Raw genomic sequence first — 15290 nt, forward strand, 5'->3', positions numbered from 1 at the left:
ACATACTAGAATCAAGTGGGAAAAGTTATGTTGCACTGTCAAATGAATTTTGCGATATTTGAACAGTGTCTACATAAATTACTGGATGCTGTTTTGTTGCAACACTACTTTCTCTTGAATGAGCCATTTTTCAATTTTGCAGAGACTGATGATAACTTGCAGGTATTCTGTTAACTAAATATATAAACATCTGTCAACTGGCACAGATAATGTCAGATATTACAAATTATTGTACTGTAAGTTATTAACCACTTTTATTTGACTCACCAGTTATTCTATCAGTTAATTTCTGATGTATGAAATTGAATATATATTTAGTTTAAATCTTTGTTTTACATATTCCATACATAATTATCTCCTTTATTTTTTCCACATCAGTAGTTTTGTTGAGAAAAATCCTTCACATTCATTTTCAATTAACACAAATAATTATCTTTTTAAAAATTTACAGTATTCTGACAACAAATATTTTACTATATTTACAAATAGTAATATATTTAGATTCCCTCTCCAAACCAATTATATCTCTGACTTTTAAAATTCTCCCATCTGAATGTAAGGTGTAGTCTTTTTTATTGTAGCAAATATACATAACATAAAAATTACTATTTTAAATGCACAGTTCAATAACAAATACATTTTCAATATTGTGCAAAAGTCATCACTTTCCAGTTCAAGATTTTGTTGCCACCTAAATAAGAAACAGTATGATGGCTTTAATGCAACAATCATGAAAAAGTTAGTTTTGGATCAACAGACTAACATAAAATTAGCATCTAAAAATTGGTAACTTTTTCTTTAAAACATATTATTTTCCAAACTAGATTTTCTGAAATCTCATCTGTTTACAATGTTATTAAATCATTTCCTTTTAAAATTTTTTAATGCTGCTAGTTTATTCATTTATATAACTATGTCCTTTTCAGCATGGCTACCTATAAATCGAGGTGTATTAATTTTTCTATTTCCTGAATTGCTGTTTCTAAGAATTTGATGTGCATATTTTATTCCAGACTGTGGAAATATGAAAATACATGAGTTATATTGAAGTTGCATAAAATTTTTATTTATACAAAGTTTTAAAAATAAGATTTAATTTTCATATATGATGACATTCTTCTCTAGTCCACTGAATACACAATCACTAACACAGACTGGGACCTGTTGTCCCAGCCTATAATTTCAGCTATTTGTGTGGCAGTGATTAGGAGAATCTTAGTTTGGGACTAGCCTAACCAAAAGGTTAGTGAGATCCCACCTCAACAAAAAAGCTGGCCTTGGTAGAATTTCAGTCCAGGACAACATGAACAAAAAAGTACAGACCCAAAATGGAAAAATAACAAGAGCAAAAAGGGTAGGTAGGTGTATGACTCAAGAGGTAGAATATCTGCCTAACAAGCACAAAGCCCTAAATTCAAACCCCAGTATCACCAAAATAGAAAAAAATATAATCACTATCACAATTTTATGTCAATAAATCAATCCACATATAATTATTTCAAAGGCTGTGTGGTATTGTTGCAACATTTTCTTTAGACTAGGATCATAAGGAAATACTATTCCGGAGTCCATTTGCTTGGAGTCTTTTTTTCACCTTTTAGATGACACTAAAGAAACAGCTCTACTTTGATTTGGCTTACTTATTAATTCCTCCAAACTGATCTCATCCCAATTATCCAACTGAATCACTCACTAAACTCTTCCTGTTTATTTCAAGCATACTTGGTATATTCATACTACTAGACATATTTGCCAGTTTTTTCCTTCATACAACTATAGCTCGTTTCTAATAATGACTTGTCTCACCCTATCTCTCAATGACCAATTAAAGTGGGTCCTTCTTCAATCATTTCTTGAATATCACAGTCTACAATTATGTCTCCCTTCTTCAAATCCAAGAATGGGATTTCTAATAAGCATATGTTTTTCCTACTACTAATTATCTGTGCTTGGTTGTACAATGTGTCTGCACATGATTTTTAAAGTGAAGAAGGGTCATTTATGGCAACTTTAGCACTGGACTTTATTGAAAACACAGACCTGAGCAGAGGACCACATATTTAAAGAAAGAATAGCAGAGTAACTTGTTCAGATGACTCAGTTCACTGAAAGCTCAACACAAAAGTATCGCAATCTGGACAGCAAGATAAATACCAACAATGTGCTTTCAGTTCTAATATTCATCTGGCATCCACAAAATGACCCAGCTCAAAACAAGTTTGACAACTTAATAACATTAACATTAAAAATATAAGTTACAACATAAAAAGACTGTGAACACCAAAGTACAATTCAGGGCTCTTTGGAAACATAAGGCTGATCAGCAGGAGGTGGTTAAGCACACTAACTTTGTTGTCCCACCTCTGGATCATTTTGATTGTCTATTTGGATTTGTAGTTGCTTAGCTAACTCCTCAAATTCATGGAATGCAGAAATAAGTGGTTCAAGACTGAAATCATCATCAATTAAGGACATTGCTCCACTTTTTATAATATTACTGATGTTCTGAAACATTTTAATAACAATCTGAATGTTATCATTTGTCTCCTCTATGTTAAAGAGACCCACAAATATTGACAGAGCTTTGGCACTGAATAGCTTTTGTGCCACCATAGGATTTTCAGACAAATTCAGTAGCATTTTTAGAATATGAAATTTGGTTCTTGCATTGCCTGTGGTTAACAAAGAGAGGAATCCAGACACATAATTACCAATCAGTGTGTGATAGTCAGCAGTCACAGTGAGGTGTCTAAGCATCCTTATTCCAGTCAGCTGCTCAAGGGAATCTATGCCATGAGCAAGGGTTTCCTCACATACTTGACATATGAATGTCTCAATCATGTTCAGATTTGGATAAGGTGGGGCCATGTGAATCATGTTTTCCAAAAAACTTGTCCTAGCTCGGGAAGATGGATAATTTAGCAAGGTTTCAATAAGTGAGACTACACCAGAATCCCGAATGAAATCGCGAGTAAATTGAGAAGCACTTCTCATACCCATTGCAATTTTAGATATTTCATGAATAAATGGGTCCCTAATTTTGTCCATTAGTAAGAGGAGTTCTTCAAACTCCCCAGAATCAATATTAAGCTCACATTGTATGCAGTTGCAGGACCAATTTTCAAGTTCTGCACTCTCTCTGGCCTTAAGATGCTCTCGTATTTCCCGGACTGACCGATAGGAAGGATCATACTGAAATGGAAACTCAGATTCAAACTGATCAAGTTGAAACAAAGATTCCTGCTCTTCCCCTTCTGGAATAAGTCCCAAATTATTGAGCTTTTCTTCAGTATTTTCAGACAACTCTGGAAATGTAAATGGGTTTGTGGATGGGAAACCAACCCCATGACAAGGACCAGGTTTGAATTCAACAGTGACTTCTTCCCAGGTTTGGGGCCTAGATGACACATTAACTTCCTCCTCAGCTGAATGAATGAATCTGCAATGGGCTTTGTACACAGGACTTGGATTTAGGTCAAAACAGGCCTCATCTCTATCCCAGAACCAGGACCCAAATATGGCATCTTCTTCAGACTCAGGCCTGGGTTCTTCTCTAGCCACTGCCCCCAAACTAGACTTTTCCTCAGCCCAGAACAAAGATCCACCAATAGCTCCTTCCTCCACCTCTGGTTCAGGGTCACAGATTGCTGAAGATCCATTCTCTAAACCACCCTCTTTTTCTGCCCAGAACCAGGACCCAATAATGACTTCCTCTTCAAACCTGGACTCTTGTTTAGCCCTGTTAACATTTTTAATCTCTTTCTGGGCCCTGGATTTCAACATGTCATTAGGCTCATCCGTGCTCCTGTGCCTCAATCTATTGGCCTCTTCTCCAGGCAAAAACCATGATTCTTTATAGAACTCATCTTCAGACTCGGATTCAAAGCAGTCATCTCTTTTTGTTCTCAGCTTAGACCTGGTATTTGCCTCTTCCCTGACTCTGGGCCTCAGCAAGTTATTGGTAGTTTCTCCAGCCCAAAAGCAGAAAGGGTTACCAGTCTCATCCTCAGATCCAGACCAGGAATAAACATAAGGCTCTTGTTTCGATTTGGGCCTGGCTCTGGTGTTGGTTTGATGTTTAGCCCTGTGCCTGGACCTAGTATTGGCCTCTTCCCTGGGCCATGATCTGATATTGTTCTCTTCTCCAGCCCAGAAAGAAGAAACAGTAGAGGTCTCATCAGCTGACCAAAACCCAGACTCACTAGAGGCTTCTTCTCTGGCTCTGGGCCTGGGATAGCACCAAGACCCCATATTGGTCTCCTCCCCTGGTCCAAACCAGGGTTGTATTACAGTCTGGCCCTGGGTGCCAGGAAAAGTTTCAGTGTCCACATTGGCTAGTTCTCTATCCATAGGGAAGCTCTTACATTTAGTAACTGACCCAGACTCACCACTGACCAGTGGCCAAGTAACACTATTAGTTTGGGATGTTCCTTCAGCTTGTGACATTGCCTCAGCTCCAAACTCGCTCTGGGCCCATGCTTGGGCATCATCCTTAGGCCTTGCCCCAGGGATTGGCTTAGCCTCAGTCTTAGGATATGCACAACCTATTGCCCTGGCATCTGCTTTGGGCCTTGCCCCAGTCATTGTCAGGGCTTCAGTTTTGGGTCTTGCTCCAGACATTGCCTGGGTCTCAGATTTGGGCCTTGTCCCAGGCACAGATATGACTTCAGTTTTGGGCCTTGCCCGGGATGTTACTCGGGTCTGGGTCCTAACTTTGGGTCTGACCACAAGTGGGACTTCATTATCTCGATCAGCCCCACCCACAATCTCTTCCCCAGCCTTCTTTTCAGGCTTGGCCTGAACAACAGGGTCAATCTCAGCCCCAGTCATTGTACAAATTGAAGGGACGCTTAATTAAATATGTGTGCCACAGTCAGTCTTCACGAAAGATCTGTCACAGATTTATCTCTTCACACTCTGATCTGTTGATGATGTAGGAGTTAAGAGTAAATCATCAATCCAACAATAAATGATGATCCTACCAAGCACAGTCTGAGTCAATAATATACAGAAGAGGCACAACCAGGCTGGGAGAGGATGGATGGTTCCTGGCTGGAGAGGGACAGAGAAGTTGAAGGTGGTTATCGGAAGAAACTCCAGCACCACCACAGCTGCAACTACAGATGGATCTAGGAAGAAAGAATGAAACCAGGAATGCAAGTTCATAAAATTGTGAGGCTTCATGTAAGTTTATACAAAGAAACTAGTTATGACCACTAGGTGGAGCAACGGAGCTACAGAAAAAAAACACAACTCCACTCCATTTGCCTACTAGACTATACTGCTGGCAATGGAGAGGCACAGGAAGTACCAAATCAAACCACATTCACTCAGACTTTTAGACTAGTGGCTGATCTCCACTACACCCGCCAAAAAGTGAATCCACTTCCCATACCAACCTTCACTGACGTGATACAACTTCCACTCTTCTGAGTTCAAATGATGCTAAGCCCCACAACTGACTAGAGGGAAGAGAGTCCTGTTAACAAACAAATAGAACACAATGAAGTCTCAGTGCTTCATAACTAGGTACACACACCTTAATGATTAAGACAAGTATCTTTCTTCTGGTTGAAGGATCCAAATTGTCTATAGTTTCCCACACCATAGTTTCAATTGTCAGCTTTTTCTGGTCACACTTGACTCTAAACTCCCTCAATATTCACAAAATCTCTGGCAGAAAACAGACAAGAAATGCTACAGCAACAAACAATTTTAGCAGACTGTACAGGTAGAAGTAATCTTGCAAGCACAGGAATCACAGCCACTTGCCTGTTGGTCTTCAGTAGCTTGCCCTACACAGTCCCCTTCCTCACCAGTCTCCAGATATTTGAGCCAGTCTCCTGGTCTGTTCTTTTCTTGCAGAACTGACCAGCCCCTAAAGCAGGCCTATAGACAAACAGATTAAAAAGGTGATGCAATGAGGAAAGGATGGTAGCAGCTGAGCCCAGTAGACAGAGCAACACGGGCCAAGGAGAGGAGTTGCCATCTGATCTGTCATTAAACATTTCAGATTCTGCTTGTGGAATGAGCCTGTTTTTCTTTGGCCCCTGCTGCAGGGCTGCAGAGGTAAGAGAACCTCTTGACTCGTGACATCATGCACCTGCCATCAATGCCTTGTCCAATTCTGAGGATTCACCACTAGGTGCGCCACATCCCCTTCCTCTGCGCAGCAGAAAATGGGGGAAGGGCACCACATATTCTAGAAAACAGGTTCTGAAGTGATCCTGGTATTGACGACTGCCATCATCACCTCCCAAATCCCATATTCCCAGACTCCCAACTTGGAATGGTAGGGGATAAAGGCAGGGAAGTATGTAGAAGGAGGTAAGGGGGAAGATTAGATAGGAGGTATTACTGGATGCCCACCTGCTCAGATTAGAGTCCACCCACCCCTGGCAGGTTTCAGGCTAGCCCCGATGCCCACCCTCCATCCCCACGCACCTCCAGAATCCCAGACTGTTTTCTGCTCCTCTTTTTTCTTAAGCCTCTCCTTGACAGATGCCCTCGCAGAATATGTCAGACCTACAACGCAGAAGACTTTGACACCAAAACTAAGCCTGTAGGAATGGACAGCACCCAAGGAACCAGACCCCAACAGGCTCCTTTTCTGAACCAAGGCCAGAGTGGGGAAGGGCATCCTCCTCCCACCAGTTGGGCTGGACCTAAGCACAGAAGCCTGCACACCACCCCCCGCGATCCCCCAGGACACCCCAAGACCCCATCTCCCTCTGACATTTCTCCCTCACACACCCCCTCCCACCAAAGCACAGCCTTCCCAAGGCATAACCAACGTCCAGGGGTGAGATACGGGCGCTTTGGAAGTTGGCTGGGAGGAGGTCAGCTGACTGGCCTTCAGACCATCCTAGAAATGCTGTGGCCTCCCACTCAGCCCCGGGCCCGCCAGACCCCCGCGGGTCACCGTCTTCGGGTCCCCAGGGATTCCGGACTCTGCACACCTCTCTGGAGGATCCTCTGGGCCAGCTTGCCTCCTCAGCGTCCAACTGTCAAGGTCTGGGGAAGAAGCTGTCAGCCTGTCAACAAGGGGAGACCCACCCCGTTCCCTCCGCACACCCTCACTTGCCTTCGCGGGCTCAGGGCCCAGGGAGTCAGGCCCCCCTCCACTCCGGCGCTCCCCCTCCACTCAGGCGCCTTCCTCTCTTCTCTCAGCAGCTGCTCTGTGGGACTCCCACTGCTTTCCCGAGGAGCCCAAGCGCAAAGAGGCAGCCAGTCCCCAAGCCTCTGCAGCAAGGCCGGCAGGGGCTGCGCAGGATGCGGCAAGAACCGCTAGCTCCGAGGGTTTCGGGAAGGGGGGCGGAGGGATACGGCCGCGTCAGTGCTGGACGCCCCCTCCCAGGCCCACCGTAGTTCCGACCCGGGGTGGGCGGGGCCTGCACCAGCCCCACTCTCAGGGGCGGGCTCCCGCCACTCGCCCTGCCTCCCTGCACCCTGCACACCCTGACGTGGCGACTTCCACCACTTCCCTGCCTCTGTCTGCTAGGCTTCCCGGTGCTGTGCTCGCTGAGGGCTAGGGGCTGTGGCGGCTGGGGAAGCGGTATCCGCAGGTCGGGAATCGCTGCGCTGGAAGGAGCAGCGGATGGATACCAAAGCCTCCCCTTGGTGCTTTGCACCCCAGACTGCGCAGTGCCTCTCCCCTTCTCCCTTCTCCCCCCTCCCCTCGCCAGTCTCCGTGTCCCTCCTCCTTCCTGTAGGAGGGGGAAAAAGGGGTCTGGACTGCAGACAGATGGGGAGGAAACATGTGACATCAAGACATAGCAACAAGCAGTGTGGACAAGGGGCCTCTAGGAGGCTCTGCCATGTTTTGCTTTGCTTGCTTCATACAGCCATGAAGCAAAGCAAGGCATTTCTGCCTTTAAGGGAACAGAGGTGAGGGCTCCCATCACAGGCCTCATCACTGCTCCTTTCCCAAAGCAAGACTGGCCTACTACACCTCTAGCCCTAGGAAAACAGCTGCTGGTTTAGGCCTTTCCACCAGAGAACTCCATTGGTCATTCAGCTGACTCCACAATTGCTCAACAAAGAAGGCCTTTCTCTCTCACCAGACACAGGGGGTCCTGTAGCCTGGCATCTTTTCACCCACTGTCATGTGTCAGGCCTGTTCTGGCTTCTTGACTAGTGTTTTCTGTCAAAGCTTGTCTTGTCAGTGGGGTCCAAACCCCTCATCATATTTGGCAGTGTGGAACTGTGGCAAGCATTTAGCCAGTGTGTGTCTCAATTGTAAACACCTGTCTTTTTTAGGGGAAGAATCCATTTCCTCAACACAGGAACATGGCTAGTTTTGAGTCCTCTGCTTTTATTCTTACCTACATCCTCCCTCCAATCTTGAACCTCCCCTTTCCCTGCTTGTTATAGGGAACCAGTGGAGCAATGGGGTTAAGCTCAAACTCGATATGGTTTGTACTGTGCATTTTAATTTTTTTAATTTATTTTGATTTTATTGTAAAGGTGACATAGAAAGGGGTTACAGTCACATAAGTAAGATAATGAGTACATTTCTTGTCAAACATTGTTACCCCTTTCTCATTTTTCTCCCATTTCCCTTCTCCCTGACTCCCCTCCCCCCCCACACCAAACTGCAATGTTCATTTTCAACATACCGTCTTGTGAGTATCGCTGTTCCCTTGCATCCTTTGTCTCAACATTTTGTTATTCCCCTTTCCTTCCCCAATCAGATAAACATATATACAAGTCACAGTGTACCAAAATAAAAAACAGTGGCAACAGGGGATAATCCAAAGGCAAAAAAAAAAACCCGGAAAAAATAATGTTACAGTGTACATTTAAAAAGCCCACAAACCCCTATTTCCATATCTTGGAGTTTATTTCAATTAGCATCATTTTTCATAACTATTTTGATCCTCTTTGCATAGACATATACTAATTATTACAAATAAAGGAAACCATGGAGCCTATGTTTCTTTGGGTCTTACTTCGGTTAATATGATTTTTTCCATGTCTTTCCATTTCCTTACAAATGTGGCAATGTCATTATTTCTGATGCAAGCATAGAATTCTACTGTGTATATATACCACATTTTCTTGATCCATTCATCTACTGAGGGGCATTTGGATTGGTTCTGTATCTTAGCTATGGTAAATAATGCTGCAATGAACATAGTTGTGCTCGTAGCTTTAGTATGGCTTTGTTTGTGATCCTTTAGGTAAATGCCCAAAAGTGGGATTGCTGGGTCATAGGAGAGCTCTATGTGGAGTCTTTTGAGGAACCTCCATACTACTTTCTAAAGTGGTTGAACAAGTTTACACTCCCATCAACAATGCAACAGTTGGTCACATCCCCTCCAGCATCTGTTGTTATTACATTTCTTTATTATAGCCATTCTAACTGGGGTGAGGTGGAATCTCAATGTTATTTTGATTTGCATTTCTTTTATGGCTAGAGAAGTTGAGCATTTCTTCATGTGTCTACTGGCCATTCTTGTTTCCTCTTCAGAGAAGTCACTTATTAATGGGGTGATTGTTCCTTTGAGAATTTGTTTTGGGGTAACAATTTTTTTTGAGTTCTAAGTATATTTTAGATATGAGACCCTTGTCTGTTGTATAGCTAGTGAAGATCTTCTCCCATTCTGGGGGCTTGCTATTTATCTTTTTAGTTATTTATATTTGCTTATTTATTTGTCATGTTGGGGAACTAACCCAGGTCCTCACAAATGCTAGCTCAACCACAGAACCTACCTCCATTCTGGTTATTCTTAGGATACTGGAATAGTTTACTAGTGTTATTTTTTATTTTTTAATTCATTGTAAAGGTGATAAACAGGGAGGTTACAGTTACATATGTAAGGTAACTAGTACACTTCTTTTTAAACAGTTACCCTCTCCCTCATTTTCTCACTCTTACTTCTCCACTTCCCTACCTCCTCAAGTTGTAAAGTTCATTTCCAACATAGCATCTAGTGAGTATATTTGTTGCATTAGTTCACCCTTTGTCCTGCTGTTTCTGTGATTGATTCCCTTTCCCTTTCATAGATCAGATAAGCTTATGTACAAAACAAAGGGTATACACAACTAAAACATATGTCCTGCATACAGGACATAATAAGAACCTCTTGTTTACAATTCTTGGAGTTCATTTTGATATGCTTCATTATATATGGTCCTAAGCACTTAGCAATTGGGTTATTGTGATCCCCTGCTAAGAATATCATATATTGTAGTTATTACAAATGAGGGAGACTATGAAACCTATATTTCTTTGAGCCTGGCTTGCTTCACTTAATATAATTATTTTCAGGTCTTTCCATTTCCTTATGAATGGGGCAATACCATTCTTTCTGATGGAATCGTTTTCTTTTTATCTTGCTAGCTATATCCTTTACAATGCAGATGTACTGTGCATTTTAAATCTCATGTAAACACCTCTCTCTTGTTTGGCAGATTAATGACCTCCTCAAACATGTCCATACTCAATTCTCTGCAACACCTGAATACATTATATCTGCCCAAAGTTGTACCAATGGAACTGTTTGCTATTCATTTGCTACTCTGTTTGCTTCAAAGTTATTTTGGATTATCTTGCTCAGTGTACTTGCAAGGGTAATTTAGATATGGCAGAGGGAGGCACCCTGAGCAAGACCAGATACACACTCATTGGTTTTGACAATGTGAAAACCCAGGAGCCACAAAAGGATGTTGTGTCTCTCCAAAGTGTACATGACATATTCTACACCCTAGAAGCCCTAGGGCAAAGTTGTTCTCACAACAGCTTGGTTTTAGTTTAATGAGACTTTTATTGAGTTTCCAGTCTTCAGATAAAAAGATAATAAATTCTGTGTATTTTATGCTACTACATCTGAAATTCCTTTGTATTACAGGTTCCATGTCTGTGAATTTGAGCACATTTGGATAGAAAAAATCTTTTAAAAATCCTCTTTTGGGGCTGGGAAGGTGGCTCAGTGGTAGAGCGCTTGCCTTGTATGCATGAGGCCCTGGGTTTGATTCCTCAGCACCACATAAGCAAAATGTGGTGCTGTGGCTCAAGTGGTAGAGTGCTAGCCTTGAGCTGAAGAGCTGAGGGACAGCACCCAGGCCCAGAGTTCAGGCCCCACGACCGGACCCCCAAAAAATCCTCTTTTGCTTTGAAAACATTTCAATTATCAATATTCACTGAAAATTTTAGTATAATGATAGCATATCATTTACATTGTATTAGGTATTACAGTTAATGTGGACAATATTTCGGTTTTATTCATATGTTGTGTAGAACTTCTATTTTATGTAAAGATGTTATGATTTTTAGTTTTGTTCCAAGGAGTTTCTGGAACTACTCTCCTATAGATATTGATGGAGAATTTTTTGGTAATAGTATGAAACTAATACTTTCATCATCCTAGTGCTGTTTATTCCCTTGACTTCCTTTACCTGTGCCTTGGTCTGTAGGTTTATGTTTTGGAATCATTTCTTGCCACTATAACCATCCATTCCTTCAGTTTCCTTCTGTCTTTTTTTATTAAAAAAGATTTATTTTTTGTGAATGTCCATAGGCTTATCTTGAAAGATAACCCTTTTGCCTAAAACCACTTATATGTCCCTGAATGTAAAGGGAAGCCCATTTTCTCCATAGCTTTGTGTATATTTCTATATCAGCTTTTATTTATGATCAGATATTTACTATATCTGTATAATCTTTAGAAGATGGGAATTAAACATCTAAGGTTGGTTTAATACCAGATTGAAAGAAGAATGCATGCTACCTATGTGAGAGTCGGTCTCATCTGTCTTAGGACACATGCATTTTAACTCTGCTATTTAAATGATATTAACTAAATGATGCTTTCTTTTTTCCTACAATACAGTCTCTTTGGTGACTATCACACTTGGGAGATAGGAGTTTGAGTTCTATGGAATCTCTGTGTTTGAATCTTCTTTCTTTTCTTTTCTCCGTCCCTGCCTTTTGGTTCTGGGGCTTAAGCTCAGGTCTTGAGCTTGCTGTGCAAGCATTCTATCACTTGAGCCACACCCCAGCCTTTGTAGCTTTCATTTTTTTCACGTAGTGGCTAGCTTTTTGTGTGGTGCAGCCTAGGTCAAGATCCCACTATTTATATGTCCTTAATAGTTGGGACGATAGACACATATCACTGTTCCTTGCTTTTATTAGTTGAGATAGGGTTGTGTTAACTCTGCCTGGCCTGGCTTAGATCTGCAATCCTACTGGTCTCTGTCTCCTGAGTAACAAGAATTACAGGCATTAGACATCACTCCCAGCTGGTTCTTCCTTTTTCTTAATGCTGTTGGTTCTTTCAATTTATTCAACAAGTGCACATATTGAGCATCTACTTTGGTTAGGCAATGGAATACAGAAGAAATCATACAGAACAAAATGTTATTTCTCATAGACTTACATCCACATTTTATTGTTCAATAGTCTATCCTAATAGACTGAAATATATGCTGGACAAGTTGTTGTCAGTTGTTCCTTTAAGAAGTGTGTATTAATTCTGAACTGAGAACATCTGAACTGAGAAAAGTCATATACTAAGCTCTTTCTGTGTATTAGTTTGTAGTCACACTAGAAACTATGGATTATTAACAAAAATGTTCAGAGGTACTCACTACTTTTCAAGGAGCAATTCTTTTTCACTGGAACTATCAAACTTGAAGGCCAAAATTTGTATTAATATTCCTTCTCTTTTTTCTTGGCAGTACTGAGTTGAAAGATAAGCATGATGTACTCGGTAAAAGAAATCGAGTTTTAGTGGCTGAGTACCAGTGGCTCACACCTGTAATCCTAGCTACTAAGGAGGCTGAGATCTGAGGATCACAGTTCAAAGTCAGCCTGGGCAGGTAAGTTCATGAGACTCATCTCCAATAAACCACCAGAAAACCAGAAGTAGCACTATGACTCAAGTGGTAGAGCACTTGCTTTCAGCTGAAATGCTCAGGGACAGCACCCAGGCTCAGAGTTCAAGCGCCATAATGGACCAAAAATAAAAATAAAAAAGAAACTGAGTTTTGGGCTGGAAATGTGGCTTAGTGGTAGAGTGCTTGCTTAGCATGCATGAGGTCCTGGGTTTGAATCCTCATACCACATAAACAGAAAAGACCAGAAATGGTGCTTTGGCTCAAGAGGTAGAGTGCCAGCCTTAAGCAAAAGAAACTCAGTGACAGTTCCCAGACCCTGAGTGCCCAGGACTGGCAAAAAAAAAAAGAAACTGAGTTTAAAAATATTTGTTCTAGGGGCTGGGGATTTAGCTCAGCAGGAGAGCGCTTGCCTGGCAAGTGCAAGGCCCTGAGTTTGGTCCTCAGCTCTGGAAAAAAATATTTATTCTGACTAGTAACTGAGGTGTATTTACTGTTTGCTGTAGCTAAATTTTCTTCTGATATCTTTGCTTTATCTCCCCTATTGCCATTGAGTTTCCCTAGAGATTCCTTAAGATCTGACATTTGCAGTTCTTTCAGTTTTAATGTCCTGATATAAAATGCAGGAGTGTTATTGATATAGCAGAAATAATAGGATGAAGGAAAAGCATTCCATGGTCCAATTTTTAGGTATTAATGATTTAGGGATTCTTTGCCCCTGGCTTCTTACACTTATAAATACTTATGAGTTGTTATTATTTACCCCCTTAGCTGAAATGGGAAGTATAGTAACCTCCAGACTTTGGCATTTTCTAGAGTTGAATATTTTCCTCTGGTCTGAATGCTAGATGGGGTTGGAAGGGGGAAAATGCCATTACAAGAAGGCTAGTAGTCTGTATCCAGTAAAAGTAGTCTGTTGTTAGGGGGGATATTCTAGATGTATTGAAAAACAGTTATACTTCTTTTTCTGCCAGATCCACACAGATACTTTATAACTCTTCATCAGAAGACCAGAGTGGGTTTCCAAAGCCCTTGTAAGTCTGGTTCTCAGAATTTCTCAGTATCCTGCTGGTTCACCCTCAGATTCAAGCAATTCATCAAAATTATCATTTACGTGTCCCTATCAGTTTATGGTTGTAGGGACTGTGTTCCAGGTAAACAGATCTCAACTTTTAACTCCGAATTTAACCATTTCTCTAGATTCTCTATAACATTTGTTCCCTAAGGAATCCAAGAAAAGTCATTTGTTTTTGTCAGTTGCTCTTATTGTAGGTTTGACAGTGGTGACTTCCTTGTTCTTTATATATTGCAGATGCAACTAAAATTCCTGAAATTTGTATCAATGTTGTTTGAATATGCCTTGACAGGTATTTTCTCAATTCTCATGTTTCCGTTAACAATTATTTTCAATGTTGAAGTACTGGAATTGAGCACTAGGTGTTACTGTGCCTCCATAAATATAGTGATCAGCAGTGGTTGTAACTTTTTTATGACGAAGAGTTGTATAAGAGAAATTGTTTGAACCAAGAATCCTAAAAGATTCCCCTGGGGCTGGGAAGGTGGCTCAGTGGTAGAGCGTTTGCCTTGTATGCCTGAGGCCCTGGGTTTGATTCCTCAGCACCACATAAGCAAAAAGAAAAAAGCCGGAAGTGGCGCTGTGGCTCAAGTGGTAGAGCGCTAGCCTTGAGCTGAAGAGCTGAGGGACAGCGCCCAGGCCCAGCGTTCAGGCCCCACAACCAGACCCCCCCCCCAAAAAAAAGATTCCCCTGCAGAAATAGCTAAAGATGTGAAAATTAACTTAGCTACAAGAATATTAATCCTGATATTATTCAATCTGTGACCTGGCTTACAGAAGAAAACACGACAGAAAGAATACATGGAAGGTATAAATGGAAATGGAAACAAGAGAATTGACCCAGATAGCAGCAAAAACAACATCTGTACAGTCAATGTATTTTCTAGATCTGTTCTCACTATTCTAGAATTCACCTCAATGAAGGAGGAGAAAAACTCCAGTCTGACACAAAATTACACAAGTGAAAAATATTTAGTTCCAGAAATTTCTTACAGCAACGTTCACAAAAATGTTTATAATAGGAAAAATAAATTAAATATGTGTACAGAGGATTTGCTAATGATATAGAAAAATATGTTAATTGGCTGGATTTACACATTCCACAGTATGTATATATGTGTGTATATATAATAAACATGTTGTGCACTATAAATATGAACAATTTCTTTTCCATTAAAAAAGAATACAACAGCTCAAAAACTAGAAGTATCTCTTTCAGAAATATCTGTCAACACTGGAAATCATCCAACTTAGATTTTTGTCAGTATGACATATAAAATTACAATAATATCATCTTTTTTACAACTTTGAGTGAGACTGTCAGTCAAGATATGATACATTACATTGCAGTCATGATTCCAAAATTACGTAGCTTAAA

The 15290-nt window shown here is 41.1% G+C and overlaps 1 protein-coding gene across 2 annotated transcripts; it reads right to left on the reverse strand.

Annotated features, from left to right (window-relative positions):
• Positions 1 to 2165: 2165 nt before the first annotated feature.
• Gprasp2 (G protein-coupled receptor associated sorting protein 2) lies at positions 2166 to 7061 on the reverse strand. Of its 2 annotated transcripts, XM_013036611.1 has the most exons (5): positions 6960 to 7061; positions 6445 to 6525; positions 5540 to 5889; positions 5400 to 5462; positions 2166 to 5129 (listed from the first exon to the last, which is right to left on the reverse strand). In XM_013036611.1, exon 5 carries the CDS (start codon positions 4828 to 4830, stop codon positions 2344 to 2346), a length of 2487 nt encoding a protein of 828 aa, XP_012892065.1. In that variant the 5' UTR covers positions 4831 to 5129; positions 5400 to 5462; positions 5540 to 5889; positions 6445 to 6525; positions 6960 to 7061; the 3' UTR covers positions 2166 to 2343. The 2 variants fall into 2 exon arrangements, with proteins under 2 accessions (XP_012892065.1, XP_012892064.1); XM_013036610.1 differs by lacking the exon at positions 6960 to 7061 and having other exon boundaries at positions 6445 to 6676.
• Between the last annotated feature and the right edge of the window lie 8229 nt (positions 7062 to 15290).

This window comes from Dipodomys ordii, unplaced genomic scaffold (assembly GCF_000151885.1).
Source record: "Dipodomys ordii isolate 6190 unplaced genomic scaffold, Dord_2.0 Scaffold303, whole genome shotgun sequence".
In the NCBI taxonomy this organism is placed as follows: domain Eukaryota; kingdom Metazoa; phylum Chordata; class Mammalia; order Rodentia; family Heteromyidae; genus Dipodomys; species Dipodomys ordii.

Bases quoted from the DNA above. Each gene is read 5' to 3' on its own strand.
- Gprasp2 (XM_013036611.1), bottom strand. From the start codon at position 4,830: ATGACTGGGGCTGAGATTGACCCTGTTGTTCAGGCCAAGCCTGAAAAG.